General features: G+C 41.5%; 1 protein-coding gene across 13 annotated transcripts in view; it reads left to right on the top strand.

Moving 5' to 3' along the window:
* The window catches only part of caska (calcium/calmodulin-dependent serine protein kinase a), a 104,772-nt gene that overhangs the window by 75,852 nt on the left and 6,125 nt on the right, over positions 1–22,795 (top strand). For 2 of the 13 annotated variants that reach the window (XM_079562481.1, XM_079562476.1), the window contains exons 8-23: positions 129–251; positions 1,816–1,899; positions 1,981–2,080; positions 3,890–3,907; positions 4,260–4,381; positions 10,043–10,120; positions 11,912–11,959; positions 12,873–12,953; positions 16,293–16,481; positions 16,618–16,696; positions 17,105–17,190; positions 17,485–17,550; positions 19,658–19,726; positions 20,552–20,587; positions 21,901–21,942; positions 22,451–22,647. In XM_079562481.1, coding sequence (XP_079418607.1) covers positions 129–251; positions 1,816–1,899; positions 1,981–2,080; positions 3,890–3,907; positions 4,260–4,381; positions 10,043–10,120; positions 11,912–11,959; positions 12,873–12,953; positions 16,293–16,481; positions 16,618–16,696; positions 17,105–17,190; positions 17,485–17,550; positions 19,658–19,726; positions 20,552–20,587; positions 21,901–21,942; positions 22,451–22,647 — 1,418 coding nt within the window. The remainder of the gene's footprint in view (positions 1–128; positions 252–1,815; positions 1,900–1,980; positions 2,081–3,889; positions 3,908–4,259; positions 4,382–10,042; positions 10,121–11,911; positions 11,960–12,872; positions 12,954–16,292; positions 16,482–16,617; positions 16,697–17,104; positions 17,191–17,484; positions 17,551–19,657; positions 19,727–20,551; positions 20,588–21,900; positions 21,943–22,450; positions 22,648–22,795) is intronic. The other 11 variants (XM_079562488.1, XM_079562487.1, XM_079562482.1 and 8 more) reach the window with 10 other exon arrangements.

The raw sequence follows: 22,795 nt of genomic DNA, 5'->3' as shown, positions 1-22,795 counted from the left end.
TGTATCGAGCTATGAATCATCTGACAAAAGAATACTGATGGTGTCTATGTACCGAGTCATTCATATGGGCCTTTGAATTGAAGCCTTTATTTGTGCTTTTGCATTGTGTACATGTTTTTTCAATGCAGATGAATCCAAGGCAGTGGGCGCAGATTTCCGAGAGCGCGAAGGACCTGGTGAGGCGTATGCTGATGCTGGATCCAGCCGAGAGGATCACAGTCTATGAGGCCCTCAACCACCCCTGGCTCAAGGTAACACCTCACAGACAGCTGATCAGTGAGGGTGCTCACATTTCCTTTTTCAGGTACTATTATATCCAACTTCTGCACTGAAATCACCAGCCCACACTCTGGTAAACTCCAAAGTGAGTTTTACAGTCCAGACACCTTTAAAGGAATAGGCCACCGTTCTTACCTAACCTTAGTCAAGTTAATATATCCCCGTCTGGTCTTTGTCCGTGCGCTCTGTCACGCAAACGGAGCACATACGCAGCCTCTCCCACATGTCATATAGCTCCAAAAAAGCTCACGATAGAAGCTACCAAGCTCTTCCACGTGTTGCCTATTTAAATAAAGTTACATGAAGTGTTTTCATGCAAAGTATATTTACACAGAAATGTAACATGTCAATTTTATAAGCAGATAAAAAGGGGCACTATATTGTGAGGTGTAATGATACAGGAGCACAACGTCCGCGCAGTAACTCCTAAAGACTTCCCCCTCTCACTTCCGTCAATAGAAGCTGCGTGACTTTTAGAGAGCCTTTTACAACAAGCAGAAAATATATTTTGGGAAAGTGCTGGCGCATTCCTACCTCATGGTCGAGGTCCTGAGTCCTGTGTCGTCGTCCGGGGTGAGTTGGAAATCTGTGAAACATTACTACACTATATACTTTCTGCTTGTTATCACAGCCCGGCACGATGCACGTAAAAGGCATTGTTCACAAGTTATCGACGCTTCTTCAACTGTTCTCTGCTAGCTCTCTACAAATCTTAGTATATAAAAACGGTGGCCTATTCCTTTAAAGGGACTATATGGAGTTTAAAAAATGTTAAAACTAAGTATTTTCATCCCCCTACATGTTCCAGCCATGTCCTAATATGTAGAAGAGAGAGCTCAGACCTGTTCACCAAAACTGCCTCTAAAATCCTGCACTGTCACTCAAAAAGGTGTTTATTCGGGTCCGAAGTGCCGTCATGCACAAGCTTAATATAGAAGCTGCAGTTACGCATAAGACCTGAGGTGGCAGTAGTGAGCATAAAATGACTAACTTGCATCTAGCCCCTTTAACAAGCTTGTTCTGATTCTGTCAGTGGACAAACTCCCTCCCTTGATACTTAACTTGATAAATGACAAGACGAAGATTATTCAGTAAAAACCTGAATGAAGCATGATATTGGTCTTTTAAACTCTAAATATGCCTATAATAGCTCTAGACACGGTGTTGACAATCCATCTGACGTAAAAAAAAGTAATAACGTAATATTAATTTACAGAGAAAATGCGTAATATATGACACAAGCTAAAACTGTGTGTTCATGAAATGTATTGAATTCATATAGATACAAATAGCCTTTGACAGACAAAATACACACATGATGATGCAACAGAAAGCAATGAAATGGCAATAAGAACCTTAAGAAATTGCTTTTCAATTCAACACTTTTTGTGCTTGTCTATACTGCAGGTAGTTGGAGCTGCTGTATATTCAAACTAAAGATTTTGTGCCATCGATCATGTGCAACTTTGGCGCGCAGTATGACAAGTTAAGTGGCTCAGGTCTTTTTAATCATCAGTATTTGTTTGTGTGCTTTAGGAGAGAGACCGGTACGCATACAAAATCCACCTGCCAGAAACTGTGGAGCAGCTGAGAAAATTCAACGCCAGGCGGAAACTCAAGGTCCGTATCAACAGCGATTTTGTACTTTAACGTACATTTAGATTTTGTTGACTGTGTATTGTTGTGTCTTTTTTTTATTAGGGGGCAGTCTTGGCCGCTGTGTCCAGTCACAAGTTCAATTCTTTCTACGGAGACCCGCCTGAAGAGCTTCACGATTTCTCCGATGACCCCACTTCCTCAGGTGAACCAAAATAAAATGTGCCCGGGCCTAAATGAATGCACTTTCATATCTTGAACAGGCTTCCTCTCTCACTTCCTTCCTCTGACTGCTTCTCTCTTGCCTTTTTCTTTGCACTTCTTGCGATATAAAGATTAATGTGACCACAAGCTGCAAGTGTCGGCATGATTGCTTTACACTGACCACAAGAAGCGCTCGAACTACATAGTATTTGAGCACTCGCCCCACGAACGACATCTTCTGTTGTTGGCGGCATCTCAACTTTTTACATTGTGGAAAACCAGCCAGATTAAACGGGCAGATACTCTTTTATCGGCGACTGATCTTTATTTTCTAAAACGCACATTTCCTCTGACGCTGGATATTCATCACTTTGTAAAGATGGATGGCAGATGGCTGCAACATTTAAGTTTAGCAAGTAATGGGGTGGTATGTTCTTGGCAAGATTTTTAAGATAAGTAAGAAACATAAAGATAAATAATAAGAAGCCTGGTGTGAAGGTCAATGTGACTGAAACATTGTAATAAAAGAAAAAAGAGTGAGACTGTGCTTTTTTTTTATTGATCAAGTTAAGTATCATCCTCAACTGTTTATCAAAGATTTGAATGCAGAAACTCTCTGTAGCCCTCTTCCAAAGGGTGAGATTTATTCCTTATAGCGATCAATCGCTGTTCTAGATTGATTTTTTTTTTTTACTATAAACCACTACTACTTCCTACTTAGGGCTCCTGCGATGGGCTGGGGTGCGTACCGTCCCTGTGCATTGAGCTGACCAGATGAACCAGTCGTTTCCAGCGCTGATGGTCTTGTGCCAGCTGCTCTGCATCCTCCAAAGCAACCACAAACCCCCTTTTTTTTTATATGGTTCTTGACAACTCTTTCTACTGCAGTACTATTTTACACACATTTGTTTCCCATAGTTTTGCTCCAAACTCCAAATAATTTGCTGTTTCTGGATTTGCTTCAAATGTGTTGATTAAAAGCACCAATTTCCAAGATTTCCAAGATTTAATCTCAATTCTCTCAAACTTTACTACTGTACTATTTCAAGTCCAGAGGATTGTTAACCACGTATAAATCCAAAAATACCCCACAGCCTCAAAACAATTTGAATTCACGCTAATGAGAGTTTTTCCTCATAAATTAAAACAAAATATTCAAAAATGTCAAGTGTTACATTTCTGATTTAAAGCAGAACTAAGTAACTCATGCCCCTAGAGGCCATAAGCGCCACTGCAGGCGTCGTAGCATATAGCAGGTTTTTCTCATTAATTGTCCATGAGAGTAAATACTACGCTGACAGAAAAGAGATGGATATTGTAAAGCCAATTACACAATGGAGATATTTTTTTTTCACTCAATCTTGACTGTAAATGCTGCTTAAGTGGCGCTAGCCCGCAGTTAGCTTTGCCTGTTAGCCTGTTAGCTTCTTCGTGATTCTATTAGTGTGTATTGGGGCCTCCGACCCAGTGCAGGGAGGTGGCAAGGGTGGTTTTCTGGACAGAGACACTAGAGGGAGATGAGACCCCCCCAATCATCCCATTAACACTTGTATTACCCCCAGAGGGACTACAGGAAGGATTTATTAAGGTAAACAAGTTACTTAGTTCTTCTTGAAAGTGGTAGTAAAAAATGATTGTGTGCTTCATTTCACACTCGTTTTCTTTTTTTTATGCATTATGTGTAGACAAACCTTTGGGCCCCACCTGCAGTGCCTCTTTCTTCCCCACTTTGGGAACCTCTGCCCTACAGTATATTCTAATACAAAATGTGTAAATTTGTGTATTTCTGTTAATGCTCCCCATCTTCTAGGACTACTGGCAGCAGAACGTAGGTATCTGGTCAGATGCATGTGGCAATGCATGTTCTGTCACTGAGATATGTTTACTCCGGAGATGAGGAGTTCTTTAAGTCTATAAGTCAATCCAAAATCGTTTCAAAGAGTAATTTCTGATTGCATGCCTTTATACTCTTTCTTTAGCAGCTTGGATCTTGTTTCCATTCGTCCATTCTGTTCATTTTAATCAGTTTTTATTAGCTGGATTAAAACATTTAGTCGTAGTTTTAGACCTTATTAATCTTTGTATTCAGTCATCAAAAACATTACATTGACGAAAACGATGAAGAGATGTATTTGAAGATGACATTGACATTAACTGGATTGCGTTTTGTGTTTCTGCAGGGGCTGTTTCTCAGGTGTTGGACAGTTTAGAGGAGATCCACGCGCTCACCGACTGCAGCGAGAAGGACCTGGATTTCCTTCATAGCGTTTTCCAAGACCAGCATCTTCACACACTGCTTGATGTAAGTGTCTCTGTGGATTTTGGGTAGAGCTGCTTGATAACTTCTCTTCACATCAATAATCTAGACCAAACAGCATTAACCATTTTAAATACCATCAGGACTAAACCCTGGCCCTCATTTAAAAGGCTGTCTATGCACAAAATGAGCCCAAAGCTTTTCGTAGCCGCTCCTCTGCGCCAAAGGTGGTATTTATGCAAATCCACGCAAACTATACAGCTGCCGAGGTAGCTATATAGTTTAGTATAGGAACGCACTTTTCAGAAACACTGCTGAAAGACGAGGAGAGGCGAGCAAAGCAGTAGCGAGGGGAAGCCAGTTTGAGGAAGTCATGGTTGGTCACTTTTGAAATGGCTAATTTCAACTTTATTTTCATCAGGAAGGACAAAGATTAGAATGAAATGAGCATGAGCAACTAATCACAATATTTGTGTGGCAGCCCTTTTAGTCTTAATCTTGGTCTTTTGGATGAAACTGCATTTAGTTTTAGTCACATCTTAGTCAGATGAAAATTAAAAAGGTTTTAGTTAAGTTTAGTCAGTTTCATTATAAAAAGTAATAGGCAAGGCCAGTGTATTTGTGGAGCACAATTCATACACAAGGCAATTCAGAGTGCTTCAGAGTTGAAAAGAAAATTACAAGAAAACAGATAAAATCAATAAAAACATCAACATAAAATGAATCAATTACAGTAAAAGACAAGAGTGCAGATAAAATACTTTCAGTCATACGCATGGGCAAAAAGACCTGTTTTCAGCCTGGATTTGAACATTGTCAGAGTTGAGGCCTGTCTCACATCCTCATGAAGACTGTTCCAGATTTTAGCTGCATGAAACTGAAATGCAGCCTCACCGTGTTTATTATTGACTCTGGGAACCACCAGGAGACCCCTCCCTGAAGTTCTCAGGGCCCAAGATGGTTCATACGGCTCAAACATGGCAGAGATGTACTTTGGCGCTAAACCTTGAAAAGACTTGTACACAAGCAGAGCTGTTTTAAATTCTATTCTCACAGAGTGACACAGTGACAGGAATCCAGTGCAGAGACCGGAGCACTGGACTAATATGGTGGTATTTCCTGGTTCTTGTCAGGACTCGAGCAGCAGCGCTCTGGATGTACTGCAGCTGTCTGACAGCTCATTTAGAGAGGCCACTCGACAATAGCCTAATTCATTTAAATAAGTATTGGACATTGGGATGACTAATAATAATCTAATCTAATAACCACAGCAAGCACTGGCAGAAGTATCATCGTGAACAGGACTTTTCCCATAAGCGCTCGCTCTCCTTTTTTTTTTACCAACAGCAGTGATAGCAAGGTACATCAACATGCTTTCTGCATTCATACAGAATTTAAAACGTATTCAAAACTGTCCTGAGAAAAGATAAAATCCTTGTGACAACGCTGTCAGACGCACCGGAGAATGTACACTGATAGTGTTACGTCGTTAAAAAAAGGTGATACCGCTTTCGTCCTCGTTGACAAAAACAACACTGGTGCGCATAGACGTGCTCGTGCACGCTCATACCTGTGCACTGGTGCTCGCTCAGACTGAAGCCTTTTAAACGGGAAGCAGGAATGATCCCGCTGTATCACTCTGCTTTAATAAACTCATCTGAGCATAACTCTGACCAACTCCTGCAGTGGCCCATATGGGTTTAGGTCCCAGCATGGGTCACAGTGCCCTTTGAAGACGATGCCGTCTTTACTCATCGCGGCTCCACTGCCTGCTGCACCCTCCTAACGCTCCACCTGGACACTGACCTCTCTTCACTCGCACCACCCGGACAGAACGGCTGCTTCATCCTTCACAGAGTCCGAGTTCACGTACAGCGTACGCAATGAACTACAGCTTTGGATGAATGAAACGCCCCACAGTTTACCTTGTGTGGTTATAGACTATAGGCAAACCCAAACCTCGCTATTGGCCGACATAATCTGCTCTTCTTTACTTTCTAGACATGTGTTTTGAAAGGTTTTTTGATGGAATATAGCAAGATGCCAATACATGTGATCAGAGTTGCACAGTTCACATTTCAATACAGATCCTCGAGCTTGTGTCGCGGCTGCACATGCCGCTGTAGCATCTGCCCCTCCCTTTGTGTCCCCCACACTCCACAAAACCACTCAAGTCATTACTGCCTCACGTTTAGGGAAATCTCATTCATAAGTCACTTTGCATTTTTATGGCGAACTGGAGGCGTGCAGAGGGCGAGTTGTGATGTCCACAGCTTTCTGCTCCACGTGGGATCAGTGAAGGAGAGACTGTGTTCAGGCGTGCGTACTGGCACACAGAATTATTATGTGTTACTTTCCTACGCACTTTTAAAGTCAGAATCTCACACACAGTTTTATAGATGACGACCCTGATCTTTAACTGGTCTATGAGATGACTTAGCACGAAAATAGGGTTATTAAAAAGAAATGACGTCAAAAAAACAGATGAAAAAAAAAAAAGCTAATCAGCTAATCAGCTAATATCATTGAATATATGTTCCCAGCTATTCTATAGTCGCACATCTTTTGATACAGTTCTTTTCCACAACAGTATACATTTCCATCTCTGTGCCTCGATGGTGGGGTTACTACAGTTTTGACAGAGAGAAGACGGTGTGAAGTCCCTCTGAGCTTGTCAACAGTTTCCCAAGTCGCCTGCACCAGCGCCTGTGCAAACTTCACAGTGTCAGTAAGCAGTTTAACACCATCGCCAACGGGGTGAAAACTGCTCATTCCACAAAGCTAAAAATAAGATGATCTATATGGGAAAGCCAAGTTGATGAAGCTTATAATAACACATGTTGTTGCTATGCGTGTGGATGGTTTGCGTAAGTGGTTTTTGCCAGATTGCCGCGTTCACTGTTAGAGCCACAGATGTCCCCTTTCCAGCTCGACTTTTTCACCCCAAGAGGAGGGTCAAACCAAAACAAAGAAGCGTGTAGCCCTGCCTCACATCACCCCCCCCCCCCGTGACAAGGGCTTCAATTGTAAAGTCTGAGACCCATTCACAACAAGCACAGCCTTCTGCATCTCCCATAGGCTTCCACACATGGCAAGCTCCAGTCCTCCGCTGCTCTCGCAAAGATAAACCGTTTTTTGCTCTGCCGGCTGCGATTTTCTCACAAACTGCTTTCTGTCTCTCGGGTGAGTGTGCGTTTTCATCCCCTATTTGCTTCAGATCTGAAAGAAGGAAAAGCGTTTTATCAAGACACGCCAACGCCGTTAGGAAATTTGATGTCAGTGGAGCATGCACGAGTGTGTGTGTGCGCGTCTGTGTTTTTGGAGTTCGACTCGTATAATGAGGTGCCTCAGATGAACGCGTTTGTGTTTTTTTGTGTTTGCTATCGGGGTTTGTGCTTTAAAACAGGTTCCCCCTAAAGCAAATTGGCTGCGGTTTTTCTGACGGCAAACGTAAAACTAAGACATAAATGCTTGTGAGTTGCGGGTTTTGTTATGTCATCATCATCAGGCTGATATTTACTGACTCAAACTGTTTAAGCAATCCGATTTATGACGCCAGTTGTTGCGAATGTGTGCTGTAGTTTTGGTTGCAGCGTATAAGTCAGAGCAACGCCTCATTTGAAAGCTAAAACCGACAAAACTGATTGTCACTTTTTTGTTGCGTTGTTTTTTGTGTCATTTTTGAAGATCATTTGTCGTGTTTTGGTCCACGTTTTTGTCTCGCTCTGTTGACATTTTCATTGCTTTTTCGTCGCTTTTTTGTTATGTTCTCGCTGTGTTTTGTGCCATTTTTTTAAGGGTCTTTGTCGGGTTTTTGTCACTTTTTTGATGCTTTTTTTGTCACATTTTTATAGGTTTTTTGTTACATTTTCATCTTTTTTGAAGCTTTTTTTTGTCGCTTTCTCATCACGTTTTTGTTGCTCTTTTGTAAAAAAAATTAAGCCTTTTTGTTGCGTTCTCACTGCTTTTTGTGACATTTTTTTAAGCGTTTTTTTTAAGCGTTTTTTAATCACATTGTCATTGCTTTTTTGTCACATTTTCATAGGTTTTTTGTTGTTCTGTTGTTGCATTCTTGCAGATTATTTGTCGTGTTTCATCACGTTTTTTGTCGCTTTATTGCTGTTGCGCTTTTGTCCGCAGCCTATAGGCCACTTCTATGCCTGACTCGAAAGCTAAGACCTTGTAGTTTCTGAAAATATGTGTAAGATCTGCGTGAGTAAAGCACAAGTTACCGGTGGACGGCAGGGAACTGGTTAAAGGATTCACAGTGTCTAATTTAGTTTTGAAACGGGGGCGAAAAACAAACCACGGACGGGTTTCTGGCGTGTCTTCTTATGTTTTTTTGAAAGCTGACCCTGCTCCCCTCCTGTAGATTGGCTGTCACATGTCTGTGTAAGATCCCAGCGCTGCATTGAACTGTCTGGTACTGAAGAGCTACTGTCTCCAGCCTCTCTCCCTCTCCCTCTGTCCGTCTCTGTCTTTTAACCCCGACGATCTGTGCGCTGCCTTCTGAGTGCACTCTGCCGGAGCCCCTTTTGCAAAATTGATCAAACACAACTTACTACATCACAGGTAGCGATAGTTACTTGAATGCAGGATGATGTTAAGTCACTGTTATTGAGTGCACAGCTGCCGTCTTTGTTTGCGCACCGGGGTCCCAGGGCAGTTTTGTGAAGAGCAGAACAATCTCTTACATACACCCCTGACTGGGCCCATACAGACCGCAGCAGTGAGGGAGTTTATGGCTCAGCTGGGACTTTAATAAAAACATGGCCCTTGTGTCGAACATCCTCCAGTCACAGAGAGGGCACTTTGTTTTGTCAATACAACCACCACACATATTAGGCACGGGGCTTGGGCACGGCTCCCTGCAAGTAATGTAGTTCGTTTACTCTTGATTCGTGGTTCTCAACGGGTGGACTGGCACCCGAATGTAGGTCACGGGATCATTTGCATTGGGTCACACAAGCGTAAAACTTTAATTACTCTCCGCCTTCGCTGAACCCTGTGCATTAATGCTCTTAACCCCCCGCCTTAACCAAGCGCATTTTCTCCAGTTCGGCTTTACCCAAATCTAAACGCCTCATTTGAATGCTAAGACCTACAGAACTGATCTAAACTGATCTTTTTCCACATATTGTTGCAGCGTTGTTACTTTTTAATGTTTTTTTGTCACTTTTTCATCATGTTTTTGTCACTTTTTCATCATGTTTTTGTCACTTTTTCATCACTTTTCTTCATGGTTTTGTCACTTTTTCTTCATGTTTTTGTCACTTATTCATCACTTTTTCTTCATGTTTTCATCATCTAAGTTTATGTCATGTTTTTGTCACTTTTTCCTTCATGTTTTTGTCCCTTTCTCTTCATGTTTTTGTCACGTTTTTGTTGCTTTTTCTCTCCAGTGTGACTTTTACATTTGGTTTCCAAACTGGAGATAATGTGCTCGGTTAAGGCGAGATTTAAAGGGTTAAGGATTTTTGAGGGGTCATAGGCTTTATTAGACAGGACAGGATTTTTTGAGCCCACAATGCAATGCAGAATATTGCTGTGCCACATGTGCAGCAGTCCCACCCACTTGCCTATAGAGATACTGTATTTTTGTCCTTTTTTCTTTTCTAATGTTCAAGTAAAAATAGAATTACATATTTTACATCGAAGCAGCATTTTGTTTCTGTGTGAGTTTGAGACTTGTTTGTGTTGTTGCAGCTCTACGATAAGATCAACAGCAGGTCCTCCCCGCTGATCCGAAACCCTCCCAGTGATGGAGTGCAGAGAGCCAAAGAGGTGAGTAGCAACCTTAATTAAAGATATAATAACCCAATACTTCCCTTTTCTTAAACTAACCACTTCAGCTTTACTTGAACCTTTTCCTCTCAATGTTTCACTGCTGTGGATTCATTTGCTTCTCACTTCTCTGTCAAACTTGTAGTACAACCTTTTACCAATAACCACAAGCCTATTAAAAATGATCTTTAGTTGAAATGTTCAGACTAAAGCTGGGGTACACAACATTATTTCTTGAAGTAGAGTAAACTGTATAACAGTGTATTGTAAACACAACAACAGACCGCTGTTCACGTCTAATTATAGAGCATTGCTATTGATCACTAACACAGAAGCAAGAGTCTAAATTGTCCAATCTTCAATTGCTTCTCCATCTGACAAAGCTGTACGCATTCCTGAAACAAGCATATGTAATTCACAGGAACAATAAGGAACGAGAAACCACTTGGGGTTTGTTTACTTCCTCTTTGTTTACTATTTCTGCAGTGCCTATACACAGTCAGTTTCATAAAACCTATGTTTCAAAGTGTCGTTTTCTTATTGTCGACCAATGACACCAGGGGTGTCGACTGTGGTTGGTGTTGGTTACTGATTTAACAGTCCAGGTTTTTGGTTTCCTGGGTTTTGCGGCAGCTATTTGTGAGACTCGCCAACAGTATTTACCTCTCGCTGCAGCAATTACACCAACCACTGCGTAACAAGAGCCACTGTTTGTAGTGGTATGAGTGCAGTGCATTGTCTCAGGCCATGAAAAATGTTGTGATGTTTACTGTGTGCTTTGTTGGTTTCAGGAGCAATTAAATAGCGGTTTGTGGGGGAAAAAAAGAAAGGCATCTTAAATTTAGGCCAATGAAAGTAGCTTATATGTTTTTGTCAGGCCTGGAAAATTAACCCAGGTTTTGCTTAACGTCTCCATAAAGACTCACTTAAGTTGTTTTTCTTCTTGAAGATGGATTAAGAGTTTAGGTTTTAACTTTTAGCCAAACCATACAACGTGTCAGGGCGGTCCTGAAGTGCCAATGCAAAACACTGTATCAAAACAGAGGAGCATTAAGTAGAAGCAAAAGTACGGGACATGAGCCACAGACATTCATACAACTGTTGTTTGCTGTCTGCTTTTGGAAGAAAATCACACACTCATAGTATGTCATTTGGGGAAAAAAGGGGGAAAATAATCATTTACATTGCTGTTCGTAGCCACTTAATTCTCACTTATTGATATAATTGCATTGATGGGTGAGCCTGGTGAGAGTCCTTTTGATGTCAACATTTCAGAATTCGAGTGCAATAAACCGGTAGTGAGAGATAAAACGGCCCCTTTGTTCTGAGTTGTTTTTAATATGAGTGACAAAGTGTAGTTCTGAAATTCACAACTAAACTTACTTCAGTTATCTGAGGAGGTTTAATACAAGTATAATTGGACTTGGGTTACGTGCAAACAAAGTAAAAATAGCTTTTACATCTAGGCTACCCTTCTCTTTCCACCTGCATTGATGTACTGTAGTCATTTTTCCTGTCCTATTACTAAAATACGGCTGACTAAGACTCTGAGGTTTTGGGCTCATTCTAAACTTGTGTGTCAAAGCGCTTTTAACTTCTCTCTGCACTAATTCAATTTCTAAGTCTAAATCTTGTATTCTCGGCTAATGGCTATAAATACTAATCCTACTCCCTCACTAATACACTGATTGAATTTGAGGGTGGAGTCTCCCATCCGCTGTCACCTCTGGCCTTTCCCCTTGAGTCAAAAGCTTGTGTAATCATTGTTCCTGTGTCTCCCTCTGTTTGAAGAGGCCCTCCCAAGATGGAGCAAGTGGCGCTTTGAAACATCTGGAATATGTAAGAGCCAAGACCTCATCATCACACCATTGCCTACAGTAATCACAGGATCAGTCGAGTCGGCTGAAACCTCATGCGCCAACGTTCTGAGTGGGAACAAGTTCACGTAAAAGCTAAAACTTGTTTGTCATGAAGTATCATTTCATGAAGGGATGATGTTGGGTGACAATTTGTCTGTAATAATAACTACTCTTTACTCTACTCTCAGCTTGTGTGGTAACTGAAACGCGTTAATAAAACACAATCAAAAGACCAGGGGCCAGTTTTGCTTTAGCTTAGACGCTGTTTTCACAAGAAGTATCCAGTGTAATGTTTTGTTATTGTTGGGGTCATAACCTTTCTGTGCTTATGTAATATAATTACTTTTTGCGTCTTGCAGCACTGAAGGAAGCCATGTTGGCCCAATAATTGTGAAGATCAAACAATTAATAGTTACACAATTCTTTTTTCAATACAATTATGTCAAAACTCTAAGTCTAATTACAGTGGGACTGCACAAATACTTGCAATCAAATCAAAGTTATATCTTGAATTGCACAGCCTGATGATTAAAATATGGATGAAAAAACTTTGACGGAGAGCAGGTTCGCTCAAGTAAATTCCCCTGAGAGGCCCTAATCTCCACAATGCCACATTCAGCATCGAGGCTCCACATAACTGGAGCTGACATGAGCTGCTGTTGTCAAACCCAAAAGGGGGAGGGGCTCACACTTTCACCAGATTCTTGAGGTTTTTTCCTGACCTGCGTCCAGCGGTGTTTTCACATTGGCCCGATGAGACGAGGGAGGCGGTTTAGGAGTTAAGAGCGGGAGCAGAGAGGTGGCTGAAGTGGTCTGGTGAATTCCCAGCGGCAGGACAGTGCAGGGGCCTGAAAGAAGAAGCACTAACCTGAACCCTCTCGGCTCTGTCTCAGGTGCTGGAGGAGATCTCGTGCTACCCAGAGAACCACGAGGCCAAGGAGCTGCGGAGGATACTGACACAACCACACTTCATGGTGAGTGCAAGAGGTTAATGGTAGGAGTCGCATTAAGTTGGCAAATTCAGTTTTTGCACACTGCTTTGACGACCTTATGTGTGGACTTGGCCTATTATGTAATTAGACAGTGTTGGCGGTAACGTACTACAAAAGTAACGAGTTACTACTTTTTTCAGTAACTGAGGAATGTAACATATTACTTGCACAAAATACCGGAATATATTAGTTATTGCAATTCAAGTAACTCGAGTTACAAGTGCATTTAAATGTATGAACGAAAAAAGCCAAACTCCCCACAAACGGACACTGGTGTACAAGATCTGCAGGGAGAATGGGGGAAAGACAAGGAAAATGCTTGATGGCATTATTACTATTTTCAGTATATATTTTGCCAAAAGTAACTCAAAGTAGTGTATCGCAGCTACATTTTTTAAACAGTAATGTGTAATACAAACATATTACATTTTTATAGCTGTAACTACTAATACAGAATATATTACAGTTTTAAAGTAACTTACCCAACTCTGGTTTTAGACAATGTGTAGATAATTAGACCATACTAAGGCATCACAGTCTTTTAATGGGAAACCCTGAACTTTTATACCAATACTGATAAATATCAAGTGTTTGTACTGACGAGTGAGACCAACAGTCATTTGTTTTGATAGATAATTTGAGCTCCTTTGTCACTAACTTGGTTAATGGCAACATCCCATTTTTATTTTAGAAAATAAAGAAACAATATTGCACAATAAATGGCAGTCATCTCTCTCTTTTCTAATCCCGTCACATTAGCGCATCCCTGATCAATGGCCCACTCAGTTTCACCTTGACGAGCTGAAAAAGTGAAGAGTTTATCAAAGACAAGTGATAACATAATCAGCAGAGCAGTGAAATGCTTGTGGAGCAGGTTCGTGGAGTGGATAGTCCCGGATTGTGGGTTTTGCACTAAATCATGTTTAATATGACTGGAGTGTGGATCCTTCGGTGCCAGAACAGTGTAAACTCACAGAAAGGCACCGTCCCGCCCACATTCCTCTGACTGTAGGCCAGAGTCAACAGCAGAAGACTCCAGAGACTATCACATTTGTTTACAGGAATATTATTGGCTTTTTTTTTTTGTTAAAAAGCACTTTTCGTCTCAGGAATAGGTATTATACTGTCATGAATGTTTTGCCTTGTGGCAGAGTGCACCGTGTTGGAAAACCAGGAGCGAAACAAATACTTCCCACCAAACAACAACAACAACAACAAAAATCAACTGATAGACAAAGCCCTTACATATTGCAATTATAAAGAAAGCACTGGAACAGCCACTACCTTGTGAACTGAAGTCACTTTTCTAAGACATATGTGTTTCAGCAAACATACATACAAATGTGTTGCAGCACAATATCTTTGGCAAATATTTAAAAAAAAATCCTTAGGTTTGTGCCTAAAATTTGCTTACCGTGTTGTTTCGACTCTACACACTTGTCCTAAAATGGATGGGATTCTTGTCTTAGTTTAGAGGCTCCTATTCCAATCTCCCCTCAAGTGTTCATGTTCATGTTCATGAAATTTGCAAATGGATCTGTGTGGTGATTTTATATACACATACACAACCTAGTGCAGTAATTCAATAAAGCTCTTTGGGAGATTGCTCTGAAAAGCTGATTATGCCATCACCCAAATTTCTGTCTTACAGCTTCCCTTTTCCTCGTAGTACCTTGTGTTAACTCTGGCAAAGCCTCTGAGCACAGAGGGGTTCAGTTAACCCTGTAACCCTGTCCTCATTAGGGGACAGTATCTCCCCGTGCACCGCTGTTAGCTCACACAGCCGTGACTTCCTGTGTGCCTGCGAGCATCAGCTTCTCTTTGGTGCTTGATGCAGCCTGACATGGGAGTAGGAGAGACTTGCCACTGCCTTTATGTGTGCACCTCTCTGATGTGCTGCTCTCTGTACCTCTGATGATTGGGCGGGGCGTTGTGCGTTCCAGTGTGGAGGTGGCACTCGTGGGACAGACTGACAAGCGTCTTTAGTGAGAGCTTGATCGCTGTCCTTTCACGTTCAGACCAATTTGTTGAATTGCCATTCAAGTGTTAGTGGTGTGAGCGCTGGTGGGCTCTGCTGCAACGAGACACTTCTTACCCATTTCGATCCCAGATAATGACAGACTGGTTGTAGTCGTCCCTTTTAACTGTTTTCACTTGGTTTGAATTTGGAGAAAACGGCTCACTGGTAACATTAGACAAATCGAGATCGCTTCAGACATGCGGTACATTATTTATCATCTTAGGAAGTTTTTGGATTGCTGTTTAAAGTTTGGGATCTTTCTGGCTGCTTCCCACCCAAACACCCGCACAAATTGGTACAGGTGGCTTTAAATTTCCCTGGGGACTGAACGAGGGAATGGTTCAACACTTTGATTAATTGGCCATTCGGTTTATATCCCACCAAAAGCTCTCAGTGTCTCTGATTATTGCCATGTAACTATAATGTACCAATGGGTCATGAGTGAGACTTTTCCTCATAAAATTGCTACTTCACTGGTGTAAAACTATGACTAATACACTGCCTGACCCAAAAAAAAAAGACTACCACAAAAAACAGGTCACACACTCTAATACAGAATTTTATTGGACTGCCTTTAGCTTTGATTACAGTGTGCATTCGCCGTGGCATTCAGATGCAGTGTTGAGTTATTTTTGTATTGATGGTGGGAGAGTGTGACCACTGCGCAAAAGCCTTCTCCAGCACACCTCAAAGGATCTGGACTCTGCAGTGGACAATCCGTGTGTGAAAATAATGCCTCATGCTTTGAACCACTCGTTCACAATGTGAGCTCGATGAATCCTGGCATTGTCATCTTGGAATGCACCTGTGCCATCAGGGAAAAAAGAAATTCATTATCGGAATAACCTGGTCATTCAGGATCTTTAGGTTTTCAGCTGATCTCACTCTGCGGGCACATGGTGTTGCTGAACTTAGCCCTGAGCAACAGATCACAACCACAGATCAATACGGTACAGTGGTACAAGGGTTAGTGCTCGTGCTTCACAGCTAGAAGGTCCTGGGTTCGATTCCCACCTGTACGGATCACAACCACAGATCATAATTGCACGTGTCTGCGTAAGTTTCCTCCAGGTACTACGGTTTCCCCTATCACTAACAACATGTACAATAGGCCAGGATGAGTAAGTGGTTGGTGGTGGTCGGATGGGCCGATGGCACAGATTGGCAGCCTCGCTTCCGTCAGTCTACAATAGTAGCTTACCACCACTGAGTATGGATGTATCAATTGAAAACTTGCCGTATGCTCTTCAGCTATCCTGCATTAGATTTGGGCTCACAGGCTTTCCTCTCTGATTGTCCAGGCTTTGCTTCAGGCTCATGACGTAGTGGCCCACGAGGTGTACAGTGATGAGGCCCTCAGAGTGACTCCGCCCCCGACCTCGCCGTACCTAAACGGGGACTCGCCCGAGAGCACCAACGGAGACATGGACCTGGAGAACGTGACCCGAGTGCGGCTGGTGCAGTTCCAGAAGAACACAGACGAGCCCATGGTACACGAACTTATCATACTATAATTTAGAGGTCGCCTAATCCCAATGGCGTCTGTTTTGTTTTTCTGTTTTTGTGACGTAGCAATAACCTGGAAAATTCCACAATGTGTCTTTAATCTTTACTTTGTTTGTGCAGGGCATCACGCTCAAAATGAACGATTCAAATCACTGCATTGTGGCCAGAATAATGCACGGAGGGATGATCCATCGACAAGGTAGAGGCCAAACTCTTTCTTTATAGTGTTATTATAAACAAGGCACACACACGTCATTTAGAAGGGCCTGAAACGGCAAGTAATATTTAGTTGCTATAGTCGTAATGATCCAAAATGGAATAAATAGGATAAGCTTTGCATTTTGTGTTATGTACACAACCCCAAAATGCACATTTTTCTGTTTGTTTCAACTTCTGAAATAGATTTCACTTCCCCACCAATTCCTATTTAACACCTGATCAGTTTTCATTTGGATTGTTTAAATGAATACCCACTGGTTGGTGTCATTCAATTTGTGTAGTGGTGAAGCACTCTGTGTAATCAGAGCAGGGCACTGGAGGGGGGAGAGTGTGGGGAAGGAAGAGGAGTTTTGTCAGGCCTCCATTTATCACTGTCTCCTTATTTCAGGAACGCTGCACGTTGGAGATGAGATCAGGGAGATCAATGGCATCAGTGTGGCCAATCAGACGGTTGAGCAGCTGCAAAAGATGCTGGTAAGTTTGTTATTTCCGAGTTGGACTGTTTCATGCAGCGCGCTCTCATTTTAGGTGTAGTTTACACTTTACAGATCAGTCATTTAAATCAACGTCATGTCATTGCACACCATGGAGGGTGTGCAATTACCCTTAGGGCCACGTCATATAAGCACGTTTCTTTCCACAGGCTTTTTCCCTCTGCATTTAACATTTCAACTTTTAAGATACAAATATTTACTTTAAAATGTTTTGAGATTATAATTATTATCAGAGTAAACCACTAGATAAAACAATGTCTGTCTTTGTCCACAGAGGGAGATGAGAGGCAGCATCACATTTAAAATTGTGCCAAGTTACCGGAGTCAAGGCTCTTGCGAGGTACAGTGTGTTCCTTCTTTGCCTTGTTTCTTCGCTGATCTTGTCACTAACAGACTGCTGGCTGGGGCGACCGCGTGTGTGTAACCCAGGTTCATGGTGTGTCTGTATGTCTGTGTGTCTGTATGTGTGTGTGTGTGTGTTCTTGTACTTGTACATTGTGAGGACCAGTTTGAGTTTTTAACAATGGCCGCTTGTAGCAGAGATTCACGACAATGATGCTAGGGGCCGCCATTGGCCGCCATTGCTGCAGTACCTCCATATAGTGGCGGCAGAACAAGCTAGTTTTACATTGCATAGCATTGGACTTAAGACACGTTCTAAACAACTGTAAAGCCTGGTTCCTTTTTTTTTTTCAACTTTCTACAGCTAGATATAGTGATAACGCTGGGTTAGGCACAATTAAGGAGACCAAGCTGGTTTTCGTAAGAACATTTTTAGAAATCTCGTATACTAATGAGGGCCGGACTTTTAGCATTGGAGCTGCTCGGCTATGAATGAACTACACGTCACGCAAGGGCCGAGTCTACGGTGAAGATCCTCCCCTTATGCCCACAGAGTGAGGACATTTTTGAAAAGTGAGGACAAGATTAAGGTTAGGATTAAGGTTAGGGTTAGGGGCTTAGGGTTCAGGGTTAGTGTCTGGGTAATACATTATGTCCACGAGTGTCCTCACTAAGATAGAAGTACAAGATTGTGTGTGTGTGTGTGTGTGTGTGTCCCCTAATACTTGCTGTGTCTTGCTGATGCCGGGTAAGACGCTCAGCACACCAATTTCAAAACCAAGATACCGGAACATCCCTCCCTCTTTCCCCCATCGTCTCAGTGGGATATGCCACACCTTTCTGTGTGATCCTAATGCCACAATATGTTTTTATTTTTACTAGGACAACAATTCATATCTTTGTCAACACAGACCTTTAGATTGGTTTATGCTTCATATCTGTGTAATTGACTTTGTGCATAACAACGCTGCCCAAGAAGTGACCTCCTGTTTCAATCCAGCACACCAAAGCCTAACTATTAACAGACCAAACACTTAAAGTATGTGTCTTTAATTGTATTCTTGTAACAGGAAGTCACTTCTTGGGCGGCGTTGTTATGATTTGAAGTTATGCACAGTGTCAATAACTGGTCCTATCTACATGAAACAAAAACAAAGTTTGACATCCTCTTTGTCAGCACAAACTAAGTAACATGCCAATATGAAGTAACGTCTAATCATTTTCTCATGAACGTGTCTAAAACTAGTAAAAACATGTGTGTAGTGATGACCTGTTGAAGGGGCTTTCAGCCCAAATAATAATATGGCCGGTCCCTCAAAAAGAATCATCAAGACAGACATTTGTAGATTTTCTGTTTGTAGATTCAAAAACCGTGTGTATGGTATCTGAGATTATGGCGTCATCAAAATCTAGAACGTCATCGCAGCCTATTAAATTACAGTAAGAGAGATCACACATTAGTGAACACTTACTCTTTGAGCGAGTCACAGCCCTTATTAAAAATCCACAGTTGTTTATATAAGAGCATCTATAGTTTGCAAAGATAATTAATATAAGTCACTAGCTCTATCTTGTGTATGGGCTCATTCATGCTTCGTGACCTCAGACAAATTAAACTCCAAGTACAGCTTCACTGTTAGAGATGATGATCTCATGACTGGTCCCGCGCCAATCTGCTGCCCCCCTGTGGTCATATAGACACGCCGCCGTCGTAGATCAGCTCTCTGGCCCTTACCCACAATCCAGCAGAATTGAGAGAGACGATTTGAGCAAACGTCAATGGCTGCAATTATTTAGTTTCCCCCTTTCTTAAAGTCTTGCTATTATGTGTGAAACTTGCTTATTATATTGTATACCTCTTCAAATGTATATGATTCCTGCATAATTTCTGTTTCAGTCTTCTCTCAAATAATGCTACTAGAAATGTTAAAAATATATACTATGAGCTGAATCCTAATTTTTAATTGATAAATGCAGATCTAATCAATAGCCATGTCTCGTTGTAAGAAAAGTCTGATGAATTTCAATGACCTGTTTTCCCCAAACGGTACAGCCCCAAAGTGAATGTGTGGCCGTGCCCTGCTCATCTGTGTGTCTTATTACAGAAAGAGTCCCCAAACACCTCCAGGCAGTCTCCCGCTAACGGCCACTCCAGCATTAACAGTTCAATATTGGTAAGGACGACCCCCCCCCCCCCCCCACATTGCCCCCTCACTGCTCCCACAGACTGGACCTCAAGCATCCACCTTCGTACCGGAGCTCATTTTCCTTTTTGTCTGTGGGTTTTATTCCCTTGTAAGACCGTCGGCTGGTTACAGATTAAGCGGTAATTAAAACAGTGACAACAGTTGTGTCCAAAAACAAGTCTGGACGAGGGCTCAGTCTGAACATTTTTAAAGAACTATTATTCATGCACAAAGCAAAACGAAAAAGAAGGGCTGCACAATATATTGGCAACTTACCGTCATTGCAATATTAGGTGACGAAATATATAGCATGAATTATGCAGCTTCGTCCTCATAACGTGCAGCCCTAGTACTAAACTGGAGCCAGACTTTGGACATGATTGTATCTCAGTAGATGGATGGAAAGGTCCTTCTATTCATCAGTTTGAGCCACTGTGTCCGATATCTCAGTTAAAATTGGTGTGCACTTTTTTCCTGCTGCACCAGAGCAGCGGTGCAGTGGACGCTCCTAAACTGCGGCATCCTTCGCCTCAGACTCTGCAGCTGCTTCTGCTTTGCTTTTCGCTGCTTGTTTTGCCTTAACAGAAGTAAAACCAGTCCATCTATTCTCTTGCATTTGTATAAAGGTATTTTCATTCCAGTTTGCTTTTTTTCCTAAGACTCGTATACATTTTGCAATCGGGGTTATATTGTAATTAAAGTCTTATTTTATTGCACATAATGAGTCCATAATGAGTAGTTTATTGTTTCTTTATTGTGGTGGTCAAACATAAAATTAAACTACATTTCTTTGTAAATGGTTTATTTTCACAGGACCTGCCTTCTACCATTCAGCCCAAGGGACGACAGGTAAACATTAGTGCTTAGCTTTCTCACTCCCCTCGATCTAGACCTGTGTGTCGTGTCTGTCTTTGACCCTTTTCTGACCCTTTCCAACATTTACGCACCTTTAAAACAGCTCAGAAAACCATCTATTGTATCCACTGTGACCTCAGCTATTGCACACAAAAATAAAGCTAAAAGTAACAACAGATTTATCAAATTGTTGTGTTTGTTATGGAAAGTTGAGGTCTAATTTCTAACACCGGTACTAATGGCACAGGCATTTGGTTTCAAATTAACACAACCAAAAAATAAGGTCAAAAACAGAAGTGCTAGTTCTGTTCCCTGCGTGCCTCACTCACAGATCTATAATAAAACTAGATGGGAAATGGCAACTATTGCTGGTTTTAAATGTGGCGGCCATCTTGCGATTGTCTGAGTTGCCGGTTTCTAATTGAAAGTAATGTGAAAAAGAGAGAGAAACATTTTATTGAATACCTTTTCAAAATTTCGATACTGTTGGAAGGAGCCCTGAAAACACCGAGAAGTTCATCTGTCTTGGTCAGGACATGAAAAGCAATGCACTGGTCTCTAACTTATACAGATTTACAGTGTCCTTAAAGTGCTTATGACACATTAGACAAAACGTTTGTCAAGATTCAGCTAAAGATTGTATCCAGCTTTCTTTAGTTTGGCCATTTTTCTGATGTTTATAGTTTCACGTCCTGATTGGACACTGACAGGAAGTGACATAGAGAAGGTAAACCTTTAAACTGTTGCCGTGCCAACCATGTTAAGTCAATCAGTGAGTGAAACTGCCATGAAACTTTACCTTTATCTATGTCACTTCCTATCAGCAGCTTAAACATTCAAATAAAAATAACTTTTCTGCCAAACATTTCTTCATTAAAACTGCTGCTTCACTGAAATAAAATGATAATTATGCAACTGATGAACTTAGAACTTGTTGTCCTTCTAAATATCTGTAAGTCATATTTCCAAAAGCATTAAAACCTGTCATATGCACTTTAAATGTCAATACATTGAATAGTAGACACGGATTACAATGGCAACATCTTATCTAGAGTTTTATTATAGATCTGTGGTATCACCCCATGATGTTACCCCACTTCCATTGATGCCCAAGTAACATTATGGACTTGGTAACATAACCTACCACCAGAGGGCACTGCTGTACAACAGACATTACCCTTTGCCCCATCCATCCCGCCAACCTCACCCCAGTTGTTCCGATCCCACCATCCCATCCCATGTTAGTGCTGTGTAGAGGAATCGCGAATCACTGCATGATGTGTGTGTGTGATGCTTTCAAATCCTAGATTGTTTCCAGACCTCCAATCAAGGACAAAATGTCTGTTAAGGTAAGATTTAGGGGAATCTCTGCAGTGGGTTCAGAGAGTTTTCAGTTTCTACTTCATTTGTTGCAGACTGATTCTAAAATTATATGCATTTTCTATTGGTATGAAAAACAAATATCTACTACTAACTATGCTACAGTTTTACATACAAAAAAAATAAACCTTTTTTTTGAAAATTATGTGAAAAAGACAATAATAGATTTCAGACCTCAACATAATAACATGGATCTCGGTTGAATACTTCCTGAATCCACTGTACAATATTACAATTAGCAAAAGTTGTGAACTGTATTGATGTTGGTAAAGCATTTTGTTTTGAACTATTTGACACTTGAAAACATTGTCTGTGCCATAAATACCAGAGTGTTCAGATGCTCTTGGCCTTTCCTCTGTGCCATCCTCATCCCAAGCGCTCATTACCACGATCGCATCTCTTCAATCCTGTTGCTTTTCCAAACAAATCAACTTCTTCGTAAAGTCTGTTACAAATTTCTCTAACCTTTCTCCACAGATCTATGTCCGAGCCCAGTTTGAATACGACCCGTCCAAAGATGAGCTGATTCCCTGCAAAGAGGCTGGTATCCGCTTCCGGGTCGGAGACATCATCCAGATCATCTCCAAAGACGACCACAACTGGTGGCAGGGCAAACTGGAAAACACAAAGAACGGTACAGCCGGACTCATCCCGTCACCCGAGCTGCAGGAATGGTAAGAATGATGTTATACATGAATATTAGCCCCTCATTAGCGCTTTCTTTTCCTATTTAGTCTATAGAAACAATCGATACTGAACTTCATATTGACTCAAACAGGAAGGTTTGCTCAACTCATACAACATTTGGAGGCTTTATTTAAC

The sequence above is a fragment of the Gobius niger genome (assembly GCF_951799975.1).
Source record: "Gobius niger genome assembly, chromosome: 9".
NCBI lineage: Eukaryota > Metazoa > Chordata > Actinopteri > Gobiiformes > Gobiidae > Gobius > Gobius niger.
The sequence above is the reverse complement of the archived record's forward strand: the minus strand, read 5'-3'. Positions and strand labels throughout refer to the sequence as shown.